The sequence below is a fragment of the Trachemys scripta genome, chromosome 3, assembly GCF_013100865.1.
Source record: "Trachemys scripta elegans isolate TJP31775 chromosome 3, CAS_Tse_1.0, whole genome shotgun sequence".
Lineage (NCBI taxonomy): Eukaryota > Metazoa > Chordata > Testudines > Emydidae > Trachemys > Trachemys scripta.
This window is the reverse complement of record NC_048300.1, coordinates 50,370,958-50,391,137: the sequence shown is the minus strand read 5'-3', so window position 1 is coordinate 50,391,137 and position 20,180 is coordinate 50,370,958. Positions and strand designations below refer to the sequence as shown.

General features: G+C 47.8%; 1 protein-coding gene across 1 annotated transcript in view; it reads right to left on the bottom strand.

Annotated features, from left to right (window-relative positions):
- Window positions 1–20,180, bottom strand: part of DNAH14 (dynein axonemal heavy chain 14) — a 499,756-nt gene that overhangs the window by 11,705 nt on the left and 467,871 nt on the right. Inside the window, exons 78-80 of the mRNA XM_034764559.1 lie at window positions 16,785–16,984; window positions 15,339–15,526; window positions 5,466–5,662 (exon numbers count right to left, since the gene is read on the bottom strand). Coding sequence (XP_034620450.1) covers window positions 5,466–5,662; window positions 15,339–15,526; window positions 16,785–16,984 — 585 coding nt within the window. The remainder of the gene's footprint in view (window positions 1–5,465; window positions 5,663–15,338; window positions 15,527–16,784; window positions 16,985–20,180) is intronic.

Below are 20,180 nucleotides of genomic sequence, written 5' to 3'. Positions count from 1 at the left end.
ATTAAAAGCCTTTGAAAGAACACTCAGAAACAACTCACAAACTTTTGATAGTGCTCACTATGAAAGGCCTTTTAATTTCCTCTAACGGATGTCACTCTATGGACTTTCCAAAGTGTCAAAATCTGACAAAGTGCTAAAATTCAGAACACACATGCTCGAAAAGAAAACAAAAACACAAATGCACCAGCTTTTCCAAAACACACTTGTAATATGGGTTTCCTCAAAAACCAAAGTATCACATTAGATCAATCTGCCTAAGCATTTGTACTGTGATTATATCACCATGCTTTCTTTGTGCTCAACACACATATGTGAAAAGATAAGTTGTGTTACTGAAGGTTTGAAAACCAGATCTACTTTGCACCAAAAAAAAAAAAAATTAATTTCACAGGATTTAAAAGTGGAACTATTTTTATTTACTTTTTTCAAAAATTTTTGCAAAATATTTTTGAAATTTCAATTCCCCATTCCCTTTTCCCTATCCCTTTATGATAGTCGGTGCAATAAAATGAATGATATCAAGATTTTTAATTGGACTTTTCTTTTTCCATATTCTTTTTCCATTCTGCCTTTTCAAAGCTGCCTCAACTTTGGAAAACTTAGGAAGTGACAAAAGGGAACATGAAACTGTAACTCTAGTAAATGTCACTTTTTAACCTTTCTCCAACTGTTGCAAAGTTACAGTGGCAGAGAGTGAGAGTTTAATTCTTTGTGACTTTTCCAAAAACAGGCAACCAACCACAAAACAAAGCCCTGATTTACACTACGAGGTTAGGTTGAATTTAGCCGTGTTAGGTCGATTTTATAAGCAACGCATCTATACAACCAACCCCCTTTCCGTCGACCCAAAGGGCTCTTAAAATTGACTTCTGTACCCCTCCCCGGCGAGGGGAGTAGTGCTAAAATCAACCTTGCTGGTTCAAATTTGGGGTAGTGCAGAGGCAATTTGATGTTATTGGCCTCCAGGAGCTATCCCAGAGTGCTCCAATGTGACCGCTCTGGACAGCACTTTCAACTCCGATGCACTAGCCAGGTACACAGGAAAAGCCCCAGGAAATTTTGACTTTCATTTCCTGTTTGATCAGCGTGACGAGCTCAGCAGCACAGGTGACCATGTATTCCCTCCAGAAACGCAAACGAGCTCCAGCATGGACTGAACAGGAGACTGGATCTGACTGCTGTATGGGGAGCAGAATCTGTGCAGGCCGAACTCTGATCAAAAAGAAGAAATGCTAATATATATGCCAAAATCGCACAGGGCATGGTGGACAGAGGCTACAACAGGGACACACAGCAGTGTTGTGTGAAAGTTAAGGAGCTCAGGCAAGCCTACCAAAAGACAAAGGAGGCAAACGGTCGCTCCGGGTCAGAGCCCCATACATGCCGCTTCTATGATCAGCTGCATGGCATTCTAGGGGGGACCCTACTACTACCCCACCACTGTCCGTGGACACCTGCAAGGGGTGAGTCTCACGCAACAGGGAGGAGGATTTTGTGGATGAGGAAGAGGAGGAGGAGAATGCGCAGCAGGCAAGCGGTGAATCCATTCTCACCAGCAGCCAGGACCCTTTCATCATCCTGGAGCCAATACCTTCCCAAGGTGGGATCTCGAACCCTGAAGCCGGAGAAGGCACCTCTGGTGAGTGCACATTTGTAACTACAGTACAGGGTTTAAAAGCAATTGTGTTTGATTTGCCCTGAAGAATTGGGATGCATTCGTGGCCAGTATAGCTACTGGAAAAGTCTATTAACGTGTCTGGGGATGGAGTGGGAATCCTCCAGGAACATCTCCATGAAGCTCTCCTGGAAGTACTCTGAAAGCCTTTGCAGAAGGTTTCTGGGGAGGGCTGCCTTAGTTCGTCCTTCACGGTAGGACACTTTACCACGCCAAGCCAGTGGAATCATTGCAGCACAAAGCATGGCAGCAAATGGTCTTGGGTTTTGGTTGCATTCAAGCAACATTCAGTCTATATCTTTCTGTGTTAGCCTCAGGAACGTGATATCATTCATGGTCACCTGGTTGAAATAGGGGAATTTTTGTAAGGGAACAGTAAAAGGACCCCGTTCATGCTGGGCTGTTTGCGCTTGGCTAAAAGGGATCATCCCTAAGAATAGCCACGTGGAGGGGTGGGGTGGAGGGAGAGGTGAAGGGATCATCCCAGAGCATAGCCACGCGGTGGGGTGGGCGGAGGTGTGTGCTGCACATCCACCCAAAAACCGCAGCCCCTCCTTTTAAATGGCAAACCCAACCATCATTGCTTGCTGTGGGAAAGGAGGGCGCTGCAGTTTGAAACCATTTCCACATGTTATGAACGCGGAAGAAGCCAACCCCGCGTACCCTTTGGCTTACCATGGCTGCCTGGAAACCGAATTCTGTTGCCCAGCCGTGTGTGATGTGTCACCGTGCTCAATATAAAAGGCAAAATGCGACCTTGTACCTAAAGCACGTGCTGTCTGATGTGAATTGTGAAAGAGTCTCCCTTTTGTTCTCAGAAATGCATCATCTTAAATTTTACTCTCCTTTTTATCCCCCCGCAGGTGCAAATGTTTCTATGCTCCCCCTATCATCTCCATCCCTGAGATTATCGCCGATTAGAAGGTGAAAAAAACGCATTCGCGATGACATGTTTTCCATGCTCATGCAGGCCTCCCGCACTGATAGGGCACAGCTGAATGCATGGAGGCATTCAGTGGCAGAGGCCAGGAAAGCATTAAGTGAAGGTGATGCGAAGAGGCAGGGGGCAATGCTGAGGCTAATGGGGGAGCAAACGGACACAATGAGGCATCTGGTGGAGCTGCAGGAAAGCCAACCCGAGCACAGATTGCTGCTGCATCCACTGTATAACCAACTGCCCTCTTCCCCAAGTTCCATATCCTCCTCACCCAGATGTGCAAGAACGCGTGTGTGTGTGTGTGTGTGTGTGTGTGTGTGTGTTCTGGGCACCCAGCCACTCCACTCCAGAGGATGGCCCAAACAACAGAAGGCTGTCACTCGAACAGTTTTTATTTGTAGTGTGGCTACAATAAGCAATGTGGCCTTGTTCTTCCCTCTTCCCCCACCTCACCTGGGCTACCTTGTCAGTTATCTCACTTTTTTTTTAATTAATAAAGAAAGACTGCATAGTTTAAAAACAATAGTGACTTTATTTCGTTTGCCAACTCTGATTGAAGGGAGGAGGGTGGTTGGCTTACAGGGAATTAAAATCAACAAAGGGGGCGGGTTTGCATCAAGGAGAAACACACACAACTGTCACACCGAGGCCTGGCTAGTCATGAAACTGGTTTTCAAAGCCTCTCTGATGCGCAGCACACCTAGCTGTGCTCTTCTAATCACCCTGGTGTCTGGCTGCTCAAAATCAGCCGCCAGGCGATTTGCCTCAACCTCCCACCCCGCCATAAACATCCCCCCCTTACTTTCACAGATATTATGAAGCACATAGCAAGCAGCAATAACAATGGGAATATTGGTTGCGCTGAGGTCTAACCTAGTCAGCAAGCAGCACCAGCGAGCTTTAAAATGTCCAAAGGCACATTCTACCACCATTCTGCACTTGCTCAGCTTATAGTTGAACTGCTCCTTACTACTGTCCAGGCTGCCTGTGTACAGCTTCATGAGCCATGGGAGCAAGGGATAGGCTGGGTCCTCAAAGATAACTATTGGCATTTCAACATCCCCAACGGTAACTTTCTGGTCTGGGAAGTAAGTCCCTTCTTGCAGGTGCTTGAACAGCGAGCGTCATGCACTTTTCCCAGCTATCCCATGTTGATGTCGGTGAAACGTCCCTTGTGATTCACAAGTGCTTGCAGCACCATTGAGAAGTACCCCTTGCGGTTTACGTACTGGTTGGCACGGTGGTCCGGTGCCAAGATAGGGATATGCGTTCTGTGTATCGCCCCACCACAGGTAGGGAACCCCATTGCAGCAAAGCCATCCACTATGATCTGCACATTTCCCAGAGTCACTACCCTTGCTAGCAGCAGGTCAGTGATTGCACTGGCTACTTGGATCACAACAGTCCGCACAGTAGATTTGTCCACTCCAAATTGATTCCCGACTGACTGGTAGCAGTCAGGCGTTGCAAACTTCCACAGGGCTATCACCACTCACTTCTCAACTGTCAGGGCAGCTTTCATCTTGGTATTCCTGCACTTCAGGGTGGGGGAAAGCAACTCATAAAGTTCCAGGAAAGTGGCCTTACGCATGTGAAAGTTTCAAAGCCACTGGGAATCATCCCATACCTGCAACACTATGTGGTCCCACCAGTCTGTGCTTGTTTGCCAGGCCCAGAATCGGAGTTCCACTGTATCAACCTGCCCCACTGCCCCAATTGCCACACCCCATGCTTTCAGGAACATCTGTGTCCATGTCCTCCTCACAATCGTCCTCGTGCTGGTGTCTCCCAGGTTCTGCACATATTGCAGGATAATGCGCAAAGTGTTTACAATGCTCACAACAGCAGCGGTGAGCTGAGTGGGCTCCGTGTTTGCCGTGCTATGGCATCTGCATGGGTAACCCAGGAAAAAAGGCGCGAAATGATTGTCTACCGTTGCTTTCACGGCAGGAGGGGAGACTGACGCCATGTACCCAAAACCACCCACGACAATGTTTTTGCCCCATCAGGCATTGGGAGCTTAACTGAGAATTCCAATTGGCAGCGGAGACTGCGGGAACTGTGGGATAGCTACCCACAGTGCACTGCTCCATGAGTCAATGCTAGCCATGGTATTGAGGATGCATTCCGCCGACTTAATGTGCTTAGTGGGGACATACACAATCGACTGTATACAATTGCTTTCTAAAGATCGACTTTTATAAAATCAACCTAATTTTGTAGTGTAGACATATCCAAAGACAAAACCAACATTACCCTTCTCCCCCCAACAAGCAACAAACATCCAAAAATAAAATAAAAAGACTTCTTAGTCCTGAGTCATTTTATTACATTCAATGGTAGAAAGGAAAAAAGTGAAAAATTTTCACACAATTTTTTGATTTGAAAAAAGGGCCACACTTTTAGAACAAAAATTCCCTCCCTCCTTCTAGGCAGCTTCCTGAATTGAATCATCCTCTAGTAAAAGCCTGTTTGGAAGAGTCCCTCAGTGCTTAAGATCGATCGATCGATTTATCTATACCTGCACATGTAAACCAAGGGTATGTTTTCACTACCCACTGTATCGTCGGGTAGCGATCGATTTATCGGGGATCGATATATCGCGTCTCGTTAAGATGCAATATATCGATCCCCGAACATGCTCCCCATCGACTCCGGAACTCCACCGGAGCGAGTGGCGGTAGCAGAGTTGACGGGGGAGCCGCGGCCGTCGATCCCGCACCGTGTGGACCCCAGGTAAGTTGATCTAAGATACTTCGACTTCAGCTACGTTATTCACATAGCTGAAGTTGCGTATCTTAGATCGATCCCCCCCCACTAGTGTAGACCAGCCCTAAGAGGCTTTAATCTTACCTGCCAGAACTCAGGCACCTTGGACTTCAAAACTGAGTTATAAAGTTCTTCTAACCCTGTAGTGAAGATAATCTCTCCTTTCATAGCTCGTTGAAGTGAATGCAATGATATGGTTATTACAGACAATAAATGATTAAATCGGTCAATCTCCTGGCGAAGAACAGTTAACAAAGCTGAATTGATAAAAGGATCATGTCCTGGTAAAGGAAAAAGGAGTAATATCAGATGGAGCTTTCCTCCCATAGAGAAGTGAGGAGGAGCTGCTCATTATCATGACATTCAAGTTTTGCAAATATTAGTTTCTCTCCTATGCTGAATTAGGGACAAGCCACTTTGTACCATATGAAGTAGTGGGAGAGAACTTTATCATTAACTTCATCAAAAGTCTTCTATCAGCCAACTGCAGGTTTGAAGTAAGATGCATAAATGACACTCAGAATCTCTGAGACATTTTTTTGTCTCAATGCTTTCTGATCCTCACTTAAATGAGGCAGGGAAATGGAAGATCAAGGTAATTTACTTCTCTTTTTCAGCAAAGAAGGAAAACATCCTTTCCCTGTGTATTCACTTTTGTGAATGTGGCTTCCACAGTACACAGTATCTGCAACATTGTCTGAGACCAGCAGGCTCAACACATTAGAGCAACAAGTGAATGTCAAATGTGCGAATTTCCAAGTTTATAGAAGTTCTCAAATCTAGCAGCATAATCTTCTGAGAGGAATTTGCTTTTCTTTCAGATTTTGAATTTCTCTTAACTATTAATAGTGCAAATCCTGAAATCTTTGCTCAACACTTTACTTGGACAAGACTACAACTGAAATTACTGGGAAGTCTGCCCGATTAAGGCGTAAATATGGACTTCAGGTTTTGAGCCTTTAAAAAAATTATTATTCTCGTTTTTAAAAATATGGATAAAATTATGAATATAGTCTAATAGCAACAGATTAAGAATTTATTTACTGTTACATTTTCTATTTTGTTACACTCTTTCAGCCAAATCATTGCAGCAGATCAATGAGGTGGAGCTCAGATAAATTTGAAATTCTTTGGTACTGAAACATAAATGTGGACCCAGGGGATTCTCAAATATGCCAATAAGTATTTTAAACTACAACTGTATTTTCTTTTGAGATTTCACATGCATGTACACATGAAGCTAGAGCTAGATATGAGTCAGCCTTCGGTTAAAGCACTGACCAAATGTTTGAGCAATATAGATTAGAAAATTCCTCCATAGATTAACATTAAAGACAGAAAAGAATTCTCAGTGTTTTTGGCATCCTATTGCACATCAAAGGCTAGAAAAAATGGACAAAGTCATAGTTAGATGTCTCCCTTATATTATACATTAGTCCAAAGTAAGATAATATCCTAAAATTTGTTCAAGAGCATAACTGGTATAGCTATAGTGAGTTGCTGATCCACGTAACATAGGCTTATTCAACTAATGTCTCTGTAGGACTTTTTAGTTACAAGAAAGTTGATTTAACATTTCATCAGAGCTTGGGAAGAATGGTTACTTACCCTGCACTAAGTGTGGTTTTGCAAGATATGCTGTCCACACGTGCCCAATATGTGCAGAAACTGAGGGTGGTGTGGGAGATCTAAGCCTCTCCCTATATGGGCTCAGAGGTACTGTCTCCTGTATGCCCCCCATGGGTCCCAGTAGAGTCACTGAGTGGGGGATGGCATAAGCAGTCGCATCCATTGGGGGGGCATACCAGGTCTGGGTGTCAGCCCTGTGGTGGATTTTAGGCTGTATTGGTGGACCCAGCACTGTAGTAGATTGAATAGAAAAGGAGTGCTGAGATGAGAAGACACCCTCCTCCTCAGTATCTTCTTTCTCGCTGGAGAATGGAGGGGCCACAGGTGAAGTGAGCTGACGCGGTGCCATGTGTGCCAGGGAAACACTGGTGCCAAAAAGACATGATTCAGGTGTCGATGAGACATGCAGGTCTGCCTGATGTAAGAAGAAGTGTGCTGCCGATGGTTTCAGTACCAAGGTGGTCAGTGCCAACGGTGCTGTCGTAGTCGCGGTTGTCAGTGCTGGCCTCTGTGGGCTCTGCGTTGTCGGGACAGGAGGTGGCACCAGAACTTGGGCAGAGTGTATTGGTGCCGCATCTTGTGGCAGCTCTGTTGGTGCCATAGAGGAGGAGGTAGGTTTCTGTTTTCCCCTTGACTCCAAGGCTGCCCACTTAGGGTCACTGGCTTTCACGGCTTTCATGCATGGCACCAGTTGAGCCCAGTGCCTCATAAGTACTCAGTTGGACTGGGGAGTGCATCTTTTTTGGCAGCTCTTTCAGAGAAGTCAAAGCCCTTTTCCTCACTGCCTTTTTGGAGAAGTGAGCCTTCCACTGTGAACTGGGTGAAGTTGCTGGGGAACACTGTCTGGGCGGGGAGGGAGTTTGTGGACCTGGATCAGATGCTGGGCACAGAGACTTCTCCATTAACAGAAGTTTGAGACATAGGTCTCTATCCTTTCTGTTGCGAGGTTTCAGGTTAATGCAGTGAGAGCAATTTTGAGTAACGTGTGTCTCCCCTAGGCATCAGACACACTGAGAGTGTCTGTCTGAAACCGGGTCACCTCTCAGCAGGAAAGGCAGCGCTTGAAACCCGGTGAACCGGGCATGGCTCGAGTTATCATGGTTCAACCCTAACTGTGAACTCTAATAAGCTAAAAGAACAGGAGTACTTGTGGCACCTTAGAGACTAACAAATTTATTAGTCTCTAAGGTGCCACAAGTACTCCTGTTCTTTTTGCGGATACAGACTAACACGCTGCTATTTCTGAAATCTAATAAGCTAAGGGGTATTCAAACTCAGAGTGAAAAGGAAAAGGAAAAAATAAACAGGGAGAAAGAGATAAGTAAACTAACTAGGGTGCTAAAGACTACTAGAAAATCTAAGTATAGCTATCAGTTTTAACACTGCTGGGAGCTCCATTTCAGGCCGAGGACAGTTGAGAAGGAACTGAGGGGGGTCTGGTCGCATAGTGCTAGATAGGCACCAACAATGGCGCAAGACGGGGAGAGTGCATGCGTGACCCAGATGAGAACGGCTGCTGAAATTCTCCAATCAAAGGCACAGGGATGCACCAACACCTGAAATGGAGCACCACAGGGACACTCCTCAAAGAAGAACCCCTGAATTTGTCCTGAGAACCTGTGAAAGGTGGATTGAATGCTTCATCTGGGAACAAGAGGAAATCTGGGAGGATAACAAAATGGGAGGTTCTTTGAGAATACCTGCCCTCTTTCTATGTCCTTTAATGGAGTCATTTCTGGAGGTTCTGCTGGATTCCTGTGGCGCCACCCAGGGTGGAGAGTGGGGGCAGGAAGGAGAGAAAAAGACGGTTACTCACGTTGTAACTGTTGTTCTTCGAGATGTGTTGCTCATATCCATTCCAATCAGGTGTGCGCGCGCCGCGTGCACGATCGTCGGAGAATTTTCTACCCTAGCAACACCCGGCGGGTCGGCTGTGGAGCCCCCTAGAGTGGCGCCTTCATGGCGCTGGATATATACCACAGCCGACCCGGCGCCCCCTCAGTTCCTTCTTGCCGGCTACTCCGACAGTGGGGAAGGGGGGCGGGTTTGGAATGGATATGAGCAACACATCTCGAAGAACAACAGTTACAACGGTGAGTAACCATCTTTTCTTCTTCGAGTGCTTGCTCATATCGATTCCAATCAGGTGACTCCCAAGCCTTATCTAGGTGGAGGGGTCGGAGTGAGACATTGCTGTGTGTAAAACTGCTGATCCGAATGCAGCATCGTCCCTGGACTGCTGTACCAGTGCGTAGTGAGCTGCAAACGTGTGGACTGATGACCAAACTGCAGCTCTACAAATGTCCTGGATTGGAACCTGAGCCAGGAAGGCAGTCGAGGAAGCTTGGGCCCTCGTGGAGTGAGCAGTGAGGTGCGGTGTTGAGACACCTGCCAGGTCATAGCAAGTCCGGATGCAAGACGTGATCCAGGAGGATAGGCGTTGTGAGGAGACCAGTAAGCCCTTCATCCGGTCGGCCACTGCAACGAAGAGTTGCGTCGTCTTTCTAAAGTGCTTTGTGCGGTCAATATAGAAAGCCAGGGCCCTGCGTACGTCCAAAGAATGCAAACGCTGGTCTTGGCGAGTAGCATGTGGTTTAGGATGGAAGACTGGGAGAAATATATCCTGATTCAAGTGAAACGTAGAGACCACCTTAGGAAGAAAGGCAGGATGTGGACGAAGCTGCACTTTATCCTTATGGAAAACCGTGTAAGGGGGCTTGGATGTAAGCGCCCTGATTTCAGAAACGCGCCTTGCTGAGGTGATGGCTACGAGGAAGGCTGTCTTCCAGGATAGATACAGAAGTGAACAGGTGGCTAGTGGCTCGAATGGAGGCCCTGTGAGCTTAGAGAGAACCAGGTTGAGATCCCATGTCGGAACGGGCTGACGTTGTTGTGGGTACATCCGGTCTAAGCCCTTGAGGAATCTAACGACCATCGGGTTAGAGAATACCGAGGACGCGAGTTCCCCTGGGTGAAAGGCCGATATAGCAGCCAGGTGAACTCTAATTGAAGATATCGCCAAACCCTGCTGTTTTAGGGAGAGGAGATATTCCAATATGAGAGGAATAGGTGCCTGTAACGGGGACATGGCTCGTTGTTCGCACCAACAGGAGAACCGCTTCCACTTGGCCAAGTACGTGGTCCGTGTTGAAGGCTTCCTACTGCTCAGCAGAATCTGTTGGACAGAGTGTGAGCATTGCCGCTCTGCCTGGGTGAACCATAGAGCAGCCATGCCGTGAGGTGGAGTGATTGTAGGTCGGGGTGACGTAGTCGGCCATGGTCCTGAGAGATGAGATCTGGACACAACGGAAGCGGGATCGGCGTCTGAACCGAGAGCTCCAACAGTGTGGTGTACCAGTGTTGTCTCGGCCACGCTGGAGCGACTAGAATTACTCGAGCCTGGTCTCTGCGTAATTTGAGCAGCACCTTGTGGACCAGTGGAAATGGAGGGAAGGCGTAAAACAGGTGGTCTTTCCAAGGAAGGAGAAACGCGTCCGATAGAGAGCCCGGGGCTCGCTCTTGCAGGGAGCAGAACACGTGGCACTTCCTGTTGGCTCGAGATGCAAACAGGTCTACCTGGGGAAATCCCCACCTCTGGAAAACGGAATAGATGATGTCCGGACGAATAGACCACTCGTGTGTCTGAAAGGACCTGCTGAGTCGGACCGCTAAAGTGTTCTGGACTCCAGGGAGGAACGATGCCGTGAGATGGATTGAGTGGGCGATGCAGAAGTCCCACAGGTGAATGGCCTCTTGGCATAGAATCGACGAACGTGCTCCTCCTTGCTTGTTGATGTAAAACATGGCCGTGGTGTTGTCGATGAGAACTAACACACAGCGGCCATGTAGGAGATTGAGGAATGCCTGGCACGCCAGGCGCACCGCCATCAGTTCCCGAACATTGATGTGCAGGGCTAGCTGGGGTGCAGTCCACAGGCCCTGGGTATGGTGTTCGTTGAGATGGGCACCCCAACCCAGAGAAGAAGCGTCTGTGACCAGGTGCAGAGAGGGTTGTGGGGCGTGAAACGGCATCCCCTCGCAAACCACACTGCGATCTAGCCACCAGGTGAGGGAGGTCAAGACCGAGTTCGGAACCGTGATCACCATGTTCAGGCTGTCCCGATATGGGCGGTATACCGATGACACCCGGGTCTGGAGTGGGCGAAGCCGAAGCCTGGCATGCCTGGTTACGTACGTGCAAGAAGCCATGTGACCCAGGAGGGTCAGGCACGACCTCACCGTGGTAATTGGGAAGGCCCTGAGTCCTCGAATGAGGCTTGTGATGGTATGAAAACGATTGTCCGGTAGAATAGCTTGTGCACGTCCGGAGTCTAGGACTGCCCCAATAAATTCTATCCTCTGGGTAGGCTCTAGAGTGGATTTCTCTTCGTTGAGTAGGATGCCCAACCCGTGGAATGTGTGTACTATTATGTGGACGTGAGCTCGAACTTGCTCTCTGGTGCGACCGCGTACCAGCCAGTCGTCTAAATACGGGAACACCTGTATTCCTTGCCGACGAAGGTATGCCGCCACGACGGCCATACATTTTGTGAACACTCTTGGGGCCGAGGATAGGCCGAAGGGAAGGACTGCAAATTGGTAATGCACCTTGTTTACCACAAATCGCAGGAAGCGCCTGTGAGGCGGGTAGATTGCTATATGGAAGTATGCGTCCTTCATGTCGAGGGCGGCGAACCAGTCTCCAGGATCCAGGGAAGGGATAATAGTCCCCAATGAGACCATGCGGAACTTCAACTTTACTACGAATTTGTTGAGTCCGCGTAAGTCTAAGATGGGTCGCAGACCCCCTTTGGACTTGGGGATCAGGAAGTAGCGGGAATAAAATCCCCTGCCCCTTAACTCTAATGGAACCTCCTCTATGGCCCCCATAGATAGGAGCGTAGAAACCTCCTGTATAAGAAGTTGCTCGTGAGAAGGGTCCCTCAAGAGGGACGGGGAGGGGAGGTGGATGGGGGGGGATGAAGAAAACTGGAGAGCGTATCCCCTCTCCACCGTGCGAAGGACCCAACGGTCCGAGGTTATAAGGGACCAAGCACGGTGGAAATGGGAGAGGCGATCCCGAAAGGAGGGGGCTGGATCCTGGGAGATGACTGGGGCGCCGTCCTTGACCGCACCTTCAAAAGTTCTGCCTGGGGCCTGAAGGTGGCCGAGGTGGCCCCTGGTTCTGACCGGGTTGAGGGCCGGTCAACCTTCTCCTAGCACCTCACCCCCGCCTTCTGGTAGAGTCCTGTCTCGGATGAGGTGGGGGGGGATAGAACCGCTGAGGTTGAGGCCGAAATGGCCTGCGCTGGGGTCCCGGAACATGCATCCCCAGGGAGCGCATGATTGTTCTCAAGTCCTTGAGGCTCTGCAGACGAGAGTCCGTCTTGTCCGAGAACAATCCGTGTCCTTCAAATGGTAAATCCTGCAGGGTTTGCTGCAGTTCCGGAGGCAAACCTGAGACCTGGAGCCAGGAGATCCTCCGCATGGCGATACCTAAAGCCAGGGTTCTCGCAGCCGAGTCTGCTATGTCCAAGGAGGCCTGTAAGGAGGTCCGTGCCACCTTCTTACCCTCCTCCACTAAGGCCCCAAACTCTTCCCTGGAGTCTTGGGGGACCAATTCCTTGAACTTCCCCATGGAGTTCCAGGAATTAAAGTTTTAGCGGCTCAGGAGCGCCTGCTGGTTAGTCGCTCTCAGTTGTAGCCGCCCGGCTGAATAAACCTTACGCCCAAACAAATCGAAGCGCTTAGCGTCCTTCGATTTGGGCGCTGCAGCCTGTTGACCGTGGCGCTCCCTTGCATTCACTGATGACACCACCAGTGAACACGGCTGGGGATGAGTATACAAGTACTCATAGTCCTTTGAGGGGACAAAGTACTTTCTTTCCACCCCTCTGGCTGTGGGTGGAATAGAGGCAGGAGTTTGCCATATCGTAGTGGCGTTAGCCTGGATCGTGCGGATCAGGGGCAACGCCACTCTGGATGGGGCATCCGCAGAGAGGATATTCACAATGGGGTCCTGCACCTCCACTATCTCCTCTGCTTGTAGGTCCATATTACGTGCCACCCTACGTAATAGGTCCTGGTGTGCCCAGAGATCTATCGGGGGTGGACCTGTGTTCTGCCTGAGGGGGGTATGCCGATCTCGATGCCCCATCGGAGGAGCGAGACACTGATCTCGATGGCCATGGCGGTGCCGACCGCGCCGAGATGAGCTCCGGAAGATACGGTGCCGTTCGGTGCCGTTCGGGAGATGATCGGTCCCTATGCGGTGCCGGTGAGCGCTGCCGAGATCGGAATCGGTGCCGATGACCGCGTCGGTGCCGAGAGTCCGACCTGGACCTGGACGGCGATCTTGAGTAGGCCCGGTGCCGGGAGCGGCCCCTCGACGTCGAGCATCGCTCGTATCGGTGCCGGGAACTACGTCTCGAGGTCGAACGGTACCGATGATCATAACGGTGCCGGGACGTAGAACGGTGCCGCGACGATGATCTTAGCCGCGAGTATGACCGGTGCCGAGGTGATATTCGGCGCCGGGACTGCGAGCGGCGTCGGGACCTGGATCGGTGCCGTGGCTCCAGTCCTTGAGACGGTGGTCGCATCAGGGCAGGTTTCCCCCTGGATTGCACCGGACGAGGGGCCAACGGTACCGGTGGTTGGAGCGGTGCTGGCTCCGTGAGAGCAATCAAGTCTCTCGCCGTCGCAAAGGTCTCTGGGGTTGACAGGAGGCACGGTTCCACCACTGACCGCGGTGGTGATCCCGTCCGCACCGGACTCTACGGCCTCGGAGCCGGAGTTGACGGTGCCGGAGGCACCTGCTTTTGGTGCTCCACCGGTGGACGCGGCTCTACCCCCGGCACCGGGGGGGCCGGCGTCTTTAGGACGGCAGTCTCCTGCGCCTTACGGGATTTCTTATGTCCCGGTGATAACGATCGGCGCCGAGGCACTTGCGGCGGGTGCGGTGCCGAAGGGGTCCAGTGCCGCGGAGGCTTGTCCGACTCCACCCGCGGTGCCGGGGCAGTCGGTGCCGCAGGGGCACTGCGCACCGAGGCGCTTGGCGCTGGGGCTTGACGCGCCGATGGAGTGTCCGGGCTAAGTGCCGCCTCCATGAGGAGTTGCCGAAGCCGAAAGTCCCGCTCCTTTTTGGTTCTCGGTCTGAAGGCCTTACAGATCTTACACTTATCTGTTTGATGGGACTCTCCCAGGCACTTCAGACACGAGTCGTGCGGGTCACTTGTGGGCATAGGCTTAGCGCAGGACGCGCACTGCTTAAAGCCGGGAGCCTTGGGCATGAGCCCGGCTACGCGCCGGGGGAAAAAGGGGGAAGAACAACCCCCTTAATCCCCTTTAACTATATAACAACTATTAATAGAGTAAACTGAACAACTATCTAACTATATAACAACTACAACTATAACTACAACTATCTACAAAACGGAATAAGCTAGGGAGAGTGGAGAACAGCTATGACGCGCTCCACAGTTCCAACGACCGTCAGGGGCGGTAAGAAGGAACTGAGGGGGCGCCGGGTCGGCTGGGGTATATATCCAGCGCCATGAAGGCGCCACTCTAGGGGGCTCCACAGCCGACCCGCCGGGTGTTGCTAGGGTAGAAAATTCTCCGACGATCGTGCACGCGACGCGCGCACACCTGATTGGAATCGATATGAGCAAGCACTCGAAGAAGAATCTCTGTTGTGATCTGGAGAGGACAATGAAAATAGCAAACCTCCTCCGGGGTGGAGCAATCCTCTCTGGGGTATAGGTCTACACAAAGGTACCAGGTTGGATGCAGGCAGAGACACAGGCTGCTTGGAGATGACATCTCTTAAGTACTCCAATAGAGGAGACTCCGGTACCCAATCTACAGGTTGACGGGCCAGTACCATGAAAGCTTCAATGCGAGAATCTAGAGCACCAAAACATCTGGTGCTGAAAATGTCTGTTGGTAATGAGGAGGTTGTGAGTGGTACCATGGATGAGGTGCCAAAGGTTTCAGTGCTGAAGATGCTGTTGGAACATATGGCACCTGAACCGTACCAGGGGCAGCATGGTCCTTAGGAGTGTTTGGTGTCACTTTGCTCTTCTGTGCCAGGGCACCAGAATGGGACTCTGAATTGCAACTTTTGGTAGATGAGATTCAAGGAGAAGTTTTAAGTTTCTTACTTGGGGTTGGTGAGGGCTCCATAGGTAGGGGGCATGTTGTGAATGAGGAGAGAAACTGTGATAGAATGTTAAAAACAGAGAAGGAATATTTTAAAATAAAACATTAATTTGTGAAAATAAAAGTTTCTTTCTAATTAAACATTATGTAAACCGTTGTTCTGACCTTTAGTCGCTTTTGCAAGAGCAGCCCAAATGGGGCCTGACAGTAAGCTTCCCAGTGTGATTTTCATTTTGGAGGAATGTTCAGTTCCAGGTGTCAGTTCTGTATCTTGTTCCTCTACAGTGAGTGGCAGCTGTCTTAGAATGTCAGAAACTATTTCCAGTACTAATTCATCTGGGCTCTTTCCACCACTGGAAGGGGGAAAAAAAAAAGGGTAAGACTTATAATTCTGGAATTGTCAGAGCTGGAGGGGTCCAAAAGGAGATGATCTAATCTCCCCACTTCCACTTGTGGTTTATGGGCAAATTCTAATATTTCTAGACCATCTCTAGCAGGTTTCTATAGTTAGATAAGTGGATATGTATGAAGAGTTAGGTTGTGGGGGATATTCCAAAAGAATGGTCCTTTCAACATGACACCGGGGAAGAGTCAATGATCTATCCAGTAAGGCAGATTCCTGACAAAGCAGTACAAGTATCTGGAATTACAGATAAATAGCCATTTCACTAAGCAAGTTAGTTACATGGACATTTGATCATTTTCCTAGTGGTTGTTTTATGGGAGCTAGAATATATTTGACTTGCACAACACACAAAGAACAGAATACTGTACCCACATATCAGAAACAGATCAGCCGAGAGTTGAAATTTAGGTTACAATGATGCCAGTAAATCTAAAATACGGCCAGGAAGATACTCATTTTCTTTTCTAGACAAGGTCTCTTTTACTATGCAGCAGATTGTGACCCCTGGCTCTCAGGCCCCCACACTGCCCCTCTTCAGTCGGTGGAAGCACTCCTGGTGAGAACGCACACCACTGACAGAAGGAGGGCAGTGTGGACATCAGCTACCGCAGTAATTACTGAGGTGGCTGTAAGTCGACCTAACATAGGTCGACTTAAGATTGTAGTGTAAACATGCCCTAAGCACTGGTCTACACTAGGAAATAGGTTGGCATAACTATGTTGCTTAGGGATGTGAAAAATCCACACCCCTGAGCGAAGCAGTAAAATGAACCTAACTCCCATTTTAGACAGTGCTAGGTTGACAGGAGAATTCTCCCATTGACCTAGCCGCTACCTCTTGGGGAGCTGGATTATCTACACTGACAGGAGAAGCCCTCCCTTTGACATAGGTAGTGTCTTCACTGAAGCACTGCAGTGGCGGCACAGATGTGCTTGTGCAGTGTTTTAAGTGTAGACAAGTCCTGAGTACCTCTCCCAGACCTGAAGAAGAGCTCAAAAGCTTGTCTCTCTTACCAACAGAAGTTGGTCCAATAAAAAAATATTACCTCACTCCCCTTGTTTTACTCATTCAGTAAATCAGAGTTAAGTATATGCAAATAAGCTTTAAAATTGTGGTCAAGCCTAACAAATAACTTCCGAACTCTTTTAGGTAATAGATTCTGCTTTGTTCTGTCACCAAAACAGTTTCTTTTTAAAACACTGACCTGATGATCAGGGTGTCCATGCTGATTCCTGGCTGCATACTGACAATGGTATCAATAAAGGTTTGTGCCTGAGATTCCAGGAATGCTCTTCCAGCACAGGCGTGCATTCCAAATAGCTCTGGTGAATCAGTGTCTGGCAGAGACTCTAAATAGGCTCTACAGTCTTGTAAGCTATCTGTGGCAGACAAGGGTCGATATACCTGCAAAATAAATGACAAACATTTTATTTCCCTACTTAATGAAAGGCTGGTTAGTGCAAAAAGGGTTACACATAAATAACTTTTCTTCAAGGTTGCTTATATGGTCCCAACAGGGACTGCTTTTCTAAAAGATTCCTGAAAGTCAGTGGTGCCTGATATTCCTTACAGGTGGGAATAGACACAAAGCTAATTTGAAGAAGAATGGAATTATATTGCAAATAACAGCTCAAGCAGGAGGGTATGTGATTAACACATGCATTTATACATGTGTTGGTGGTGGTGGGATTCTTTTGTGAGTGCAAATCATTCTGTACTGTTTATATAAAAATAGCATATATCCCTTCCCCCATCCTTCTCTCTATATGTATATGCATGCATGCACGCATACATGTACACAAATACACACAAAGGAATAAACAGCATAATTTATTCATAAGGTTTATATATGGGCCAAAATATCATCTATTAATATAAAAGAAATCAATTCACCTTCCTTTAAAATAACAAAAAAGGAACAAGAAGACATGGAAAGAATTCAGTATTCTCCTTTTTCCACAAGCACTGTAAACTTATGTCAACTTACAGGTGTTTTTGCTTTTTATATATATGTTAGTTATTTTTAAAATTCAGTAAGAAAACTATTTTAAATTAATGCTGTTACTGTGTTGTTCAGATAGTTCTAAGCTAGTAATTCAATTGTTTCTGCATCATAGTTAACTTTCCTGATTTTTCCTAGAACTTCTGAGTAGCAGAGGTAGCAATACAAGAGGTCCTTCTGGGGGCTACCCTTAGCTGTGCAGAGAATTTTTACTCATTAGTACTATTGTGCTAATTAGTTATTAGTACTCTGTGCATTCACATTTATGGGTTCTAGCCCCTCTAGTGTTGAGCTGGGGAACTATGTAAAAAGCCATGTTTGCTGGGGGTTGCAGATGTGCTTTTTCATAACAGAATATTCCCCTGCCTGACCACCTCAGATCTTTCTCCTAGCCAGCAGAGTCCAGAAATACAAAGCACTCTGAGGCAGAGAGGAAGCAGGTGCGAAGTGTGAATGAACTCAGGCAATACTTGAAGAACAATAGTTACAAGTAACCAATCCTTCTTTCTTCTTTGAGGGCTTCTGTGCATTCCACCTTACAGGAGATTAGCAAGCAATGCTCCCATCAGAGGATGGTAGATGAGGAATTCTAGGCAAAAATGAACTGTAGTACCAGCTTACCAAACCAAGCAATGGGACACAATGCCAAATCCAACAAATAGTGCTAAGTAAAAGTTTGAACCCAACTCCATGTTGCTGCTTTGCAAATCTCTACACAGGATCCTATCTCAGACAATCTATAGAGGCAGTAGTAAAAGTCCTGGAGTGCACTGTAGCAGTGTCCACGTGGCGAGTTAGCGTGCAGCAAGCTGACTTGCCAGGCACTAAGTCACTGTGTAGTAATGCTCAGAATGTGTCTTTAAGCCAAGAGATACTGGTCACATCCTTTGGTACTACAATGAATGTGAGCCTATATGTAGTGTTTTCATATTTGATGCTAGAAATGCACTTCTCCTCCACTAGTATGTTTATTTCAGACTAACCAGTTACTTTTATTTTTGTTGGTCCCAGTTTTGGTCTTATTTTCAGTCTCTCATAATCTTGTCAGACAGAATATTAACCTGCTCTTCTGTGTCCAGGTTGAGTAGAATAATGGTTTCATTCACTGTCATTGGCAGTCCCTCTCATCAGTTTTGCTTGATTCCAGCACACCTATGTAAAACTCCACAACCAGGTTGTCTTCAACTACATGTTCTTGAGTTTTCTACATTTGGAATCTGCAGCATTTATGATAGAGCTTCCAAAGGCAAAACACCGTTTGGGGCCATGCTGTGATCCACACTTTCCTCATAATCTGTATTCACTCTCGACCCAGCAGTTGCTTTCATAGTGGGTAGTTGCACTTTTTGATCTGACCTTTTCTGGCTATATTCTTTTGTATTTAGTGTGTGAATAACCCCTTCTAGTGAATTCAGCTCTTTCGCCTGTGCTTTCAGTTTCTGCTGCTTTGCATATATGGAGAGATTTTTCTGAAGTTAAATCTCCTTCATGGAGCCGTCTCTCTCTTAAAACATTGTCTTTAATGCTATCTTTGACCAGAGTCTCTGTCACCTCACCAAAGTCACAGGTCTCACTAAGCCTCCTTAATTCTGTGACACATTGCTCTATTCTATCATCAGTTTTTTTGTGTACATGTAAAAAATGCCTCTCTCAAAGGTCTCATTCACAGGTGCCAACTTTCTAAAGTGCCAGTGGGTGCTGGACCCCCAGCTCTGCCCTAGGACCTGCCCCCACTCCACCTCTTCCCCCAAGGCCCCACCCATGCTCTGCCTCTTCCCGACCCTGCTCCACCCCCACCCCACCTCTTCCTGCCTAGTTCCATCTCCTTCCTCCAATGCACCATGTCCTTGCTCCTCCCCCTCCCCAGCCTCCTGCATGCCACGAAACAGCTGATTGCAACGGGTGGAAGGAGCGGGGAGGGAGGGGGAGGCACTGATCTGCGGGGCCTGCCAGCAGGCAGGAGATGCTGGCGGAGGTGGGGAGGAGCTAATAGGGGAGCTATAGATGGATGCTCAGCACCCACTATTTTTTTCCCGTGGGTGCTCCAGTCCTGGAGCTGGCACCTAAGGTTTTATTCTTCAAATTTGGTCAGCATTTTACTTAACTTCATGCTTTCACCTTCTTCAAACTTAAAGTTGTTACAAATATCCAATCCTTCCTCCCCAACAATATGCAAAAAGACAGATGATTTCACTTTATCACTTTTCATCTCTGCCCTTATACAATTCAAATCTCTTTCCGAATTTTTTTCAGTGCTCTGCAACATTGCCTGACAATTGCAGACTGGATGGAGTTTGCAACATATCCATTTTTGGCTTTCTTCCCTTCTTAAATGTATCAAACTACTATTGTGTTCATAAAATATGTACAAAAGCCTTTGTTGTTCTTTGTTTGTTGCTCCACGTGCTCTTCTTTCCTGTTATCAGTTTCAAACACAGAATTAACCTAAAAATTACTGCAGTCTCTTTCTCATTTGGCATTTCTGACATGATATAATGATCTTGGGGGTCATTAAATAACAAGCCACTGAATGAGAAAGGCATAAACTTTTAGTAGAAAACTTGGGAGCATCCATGGTACACACATACCCTGTGTTCT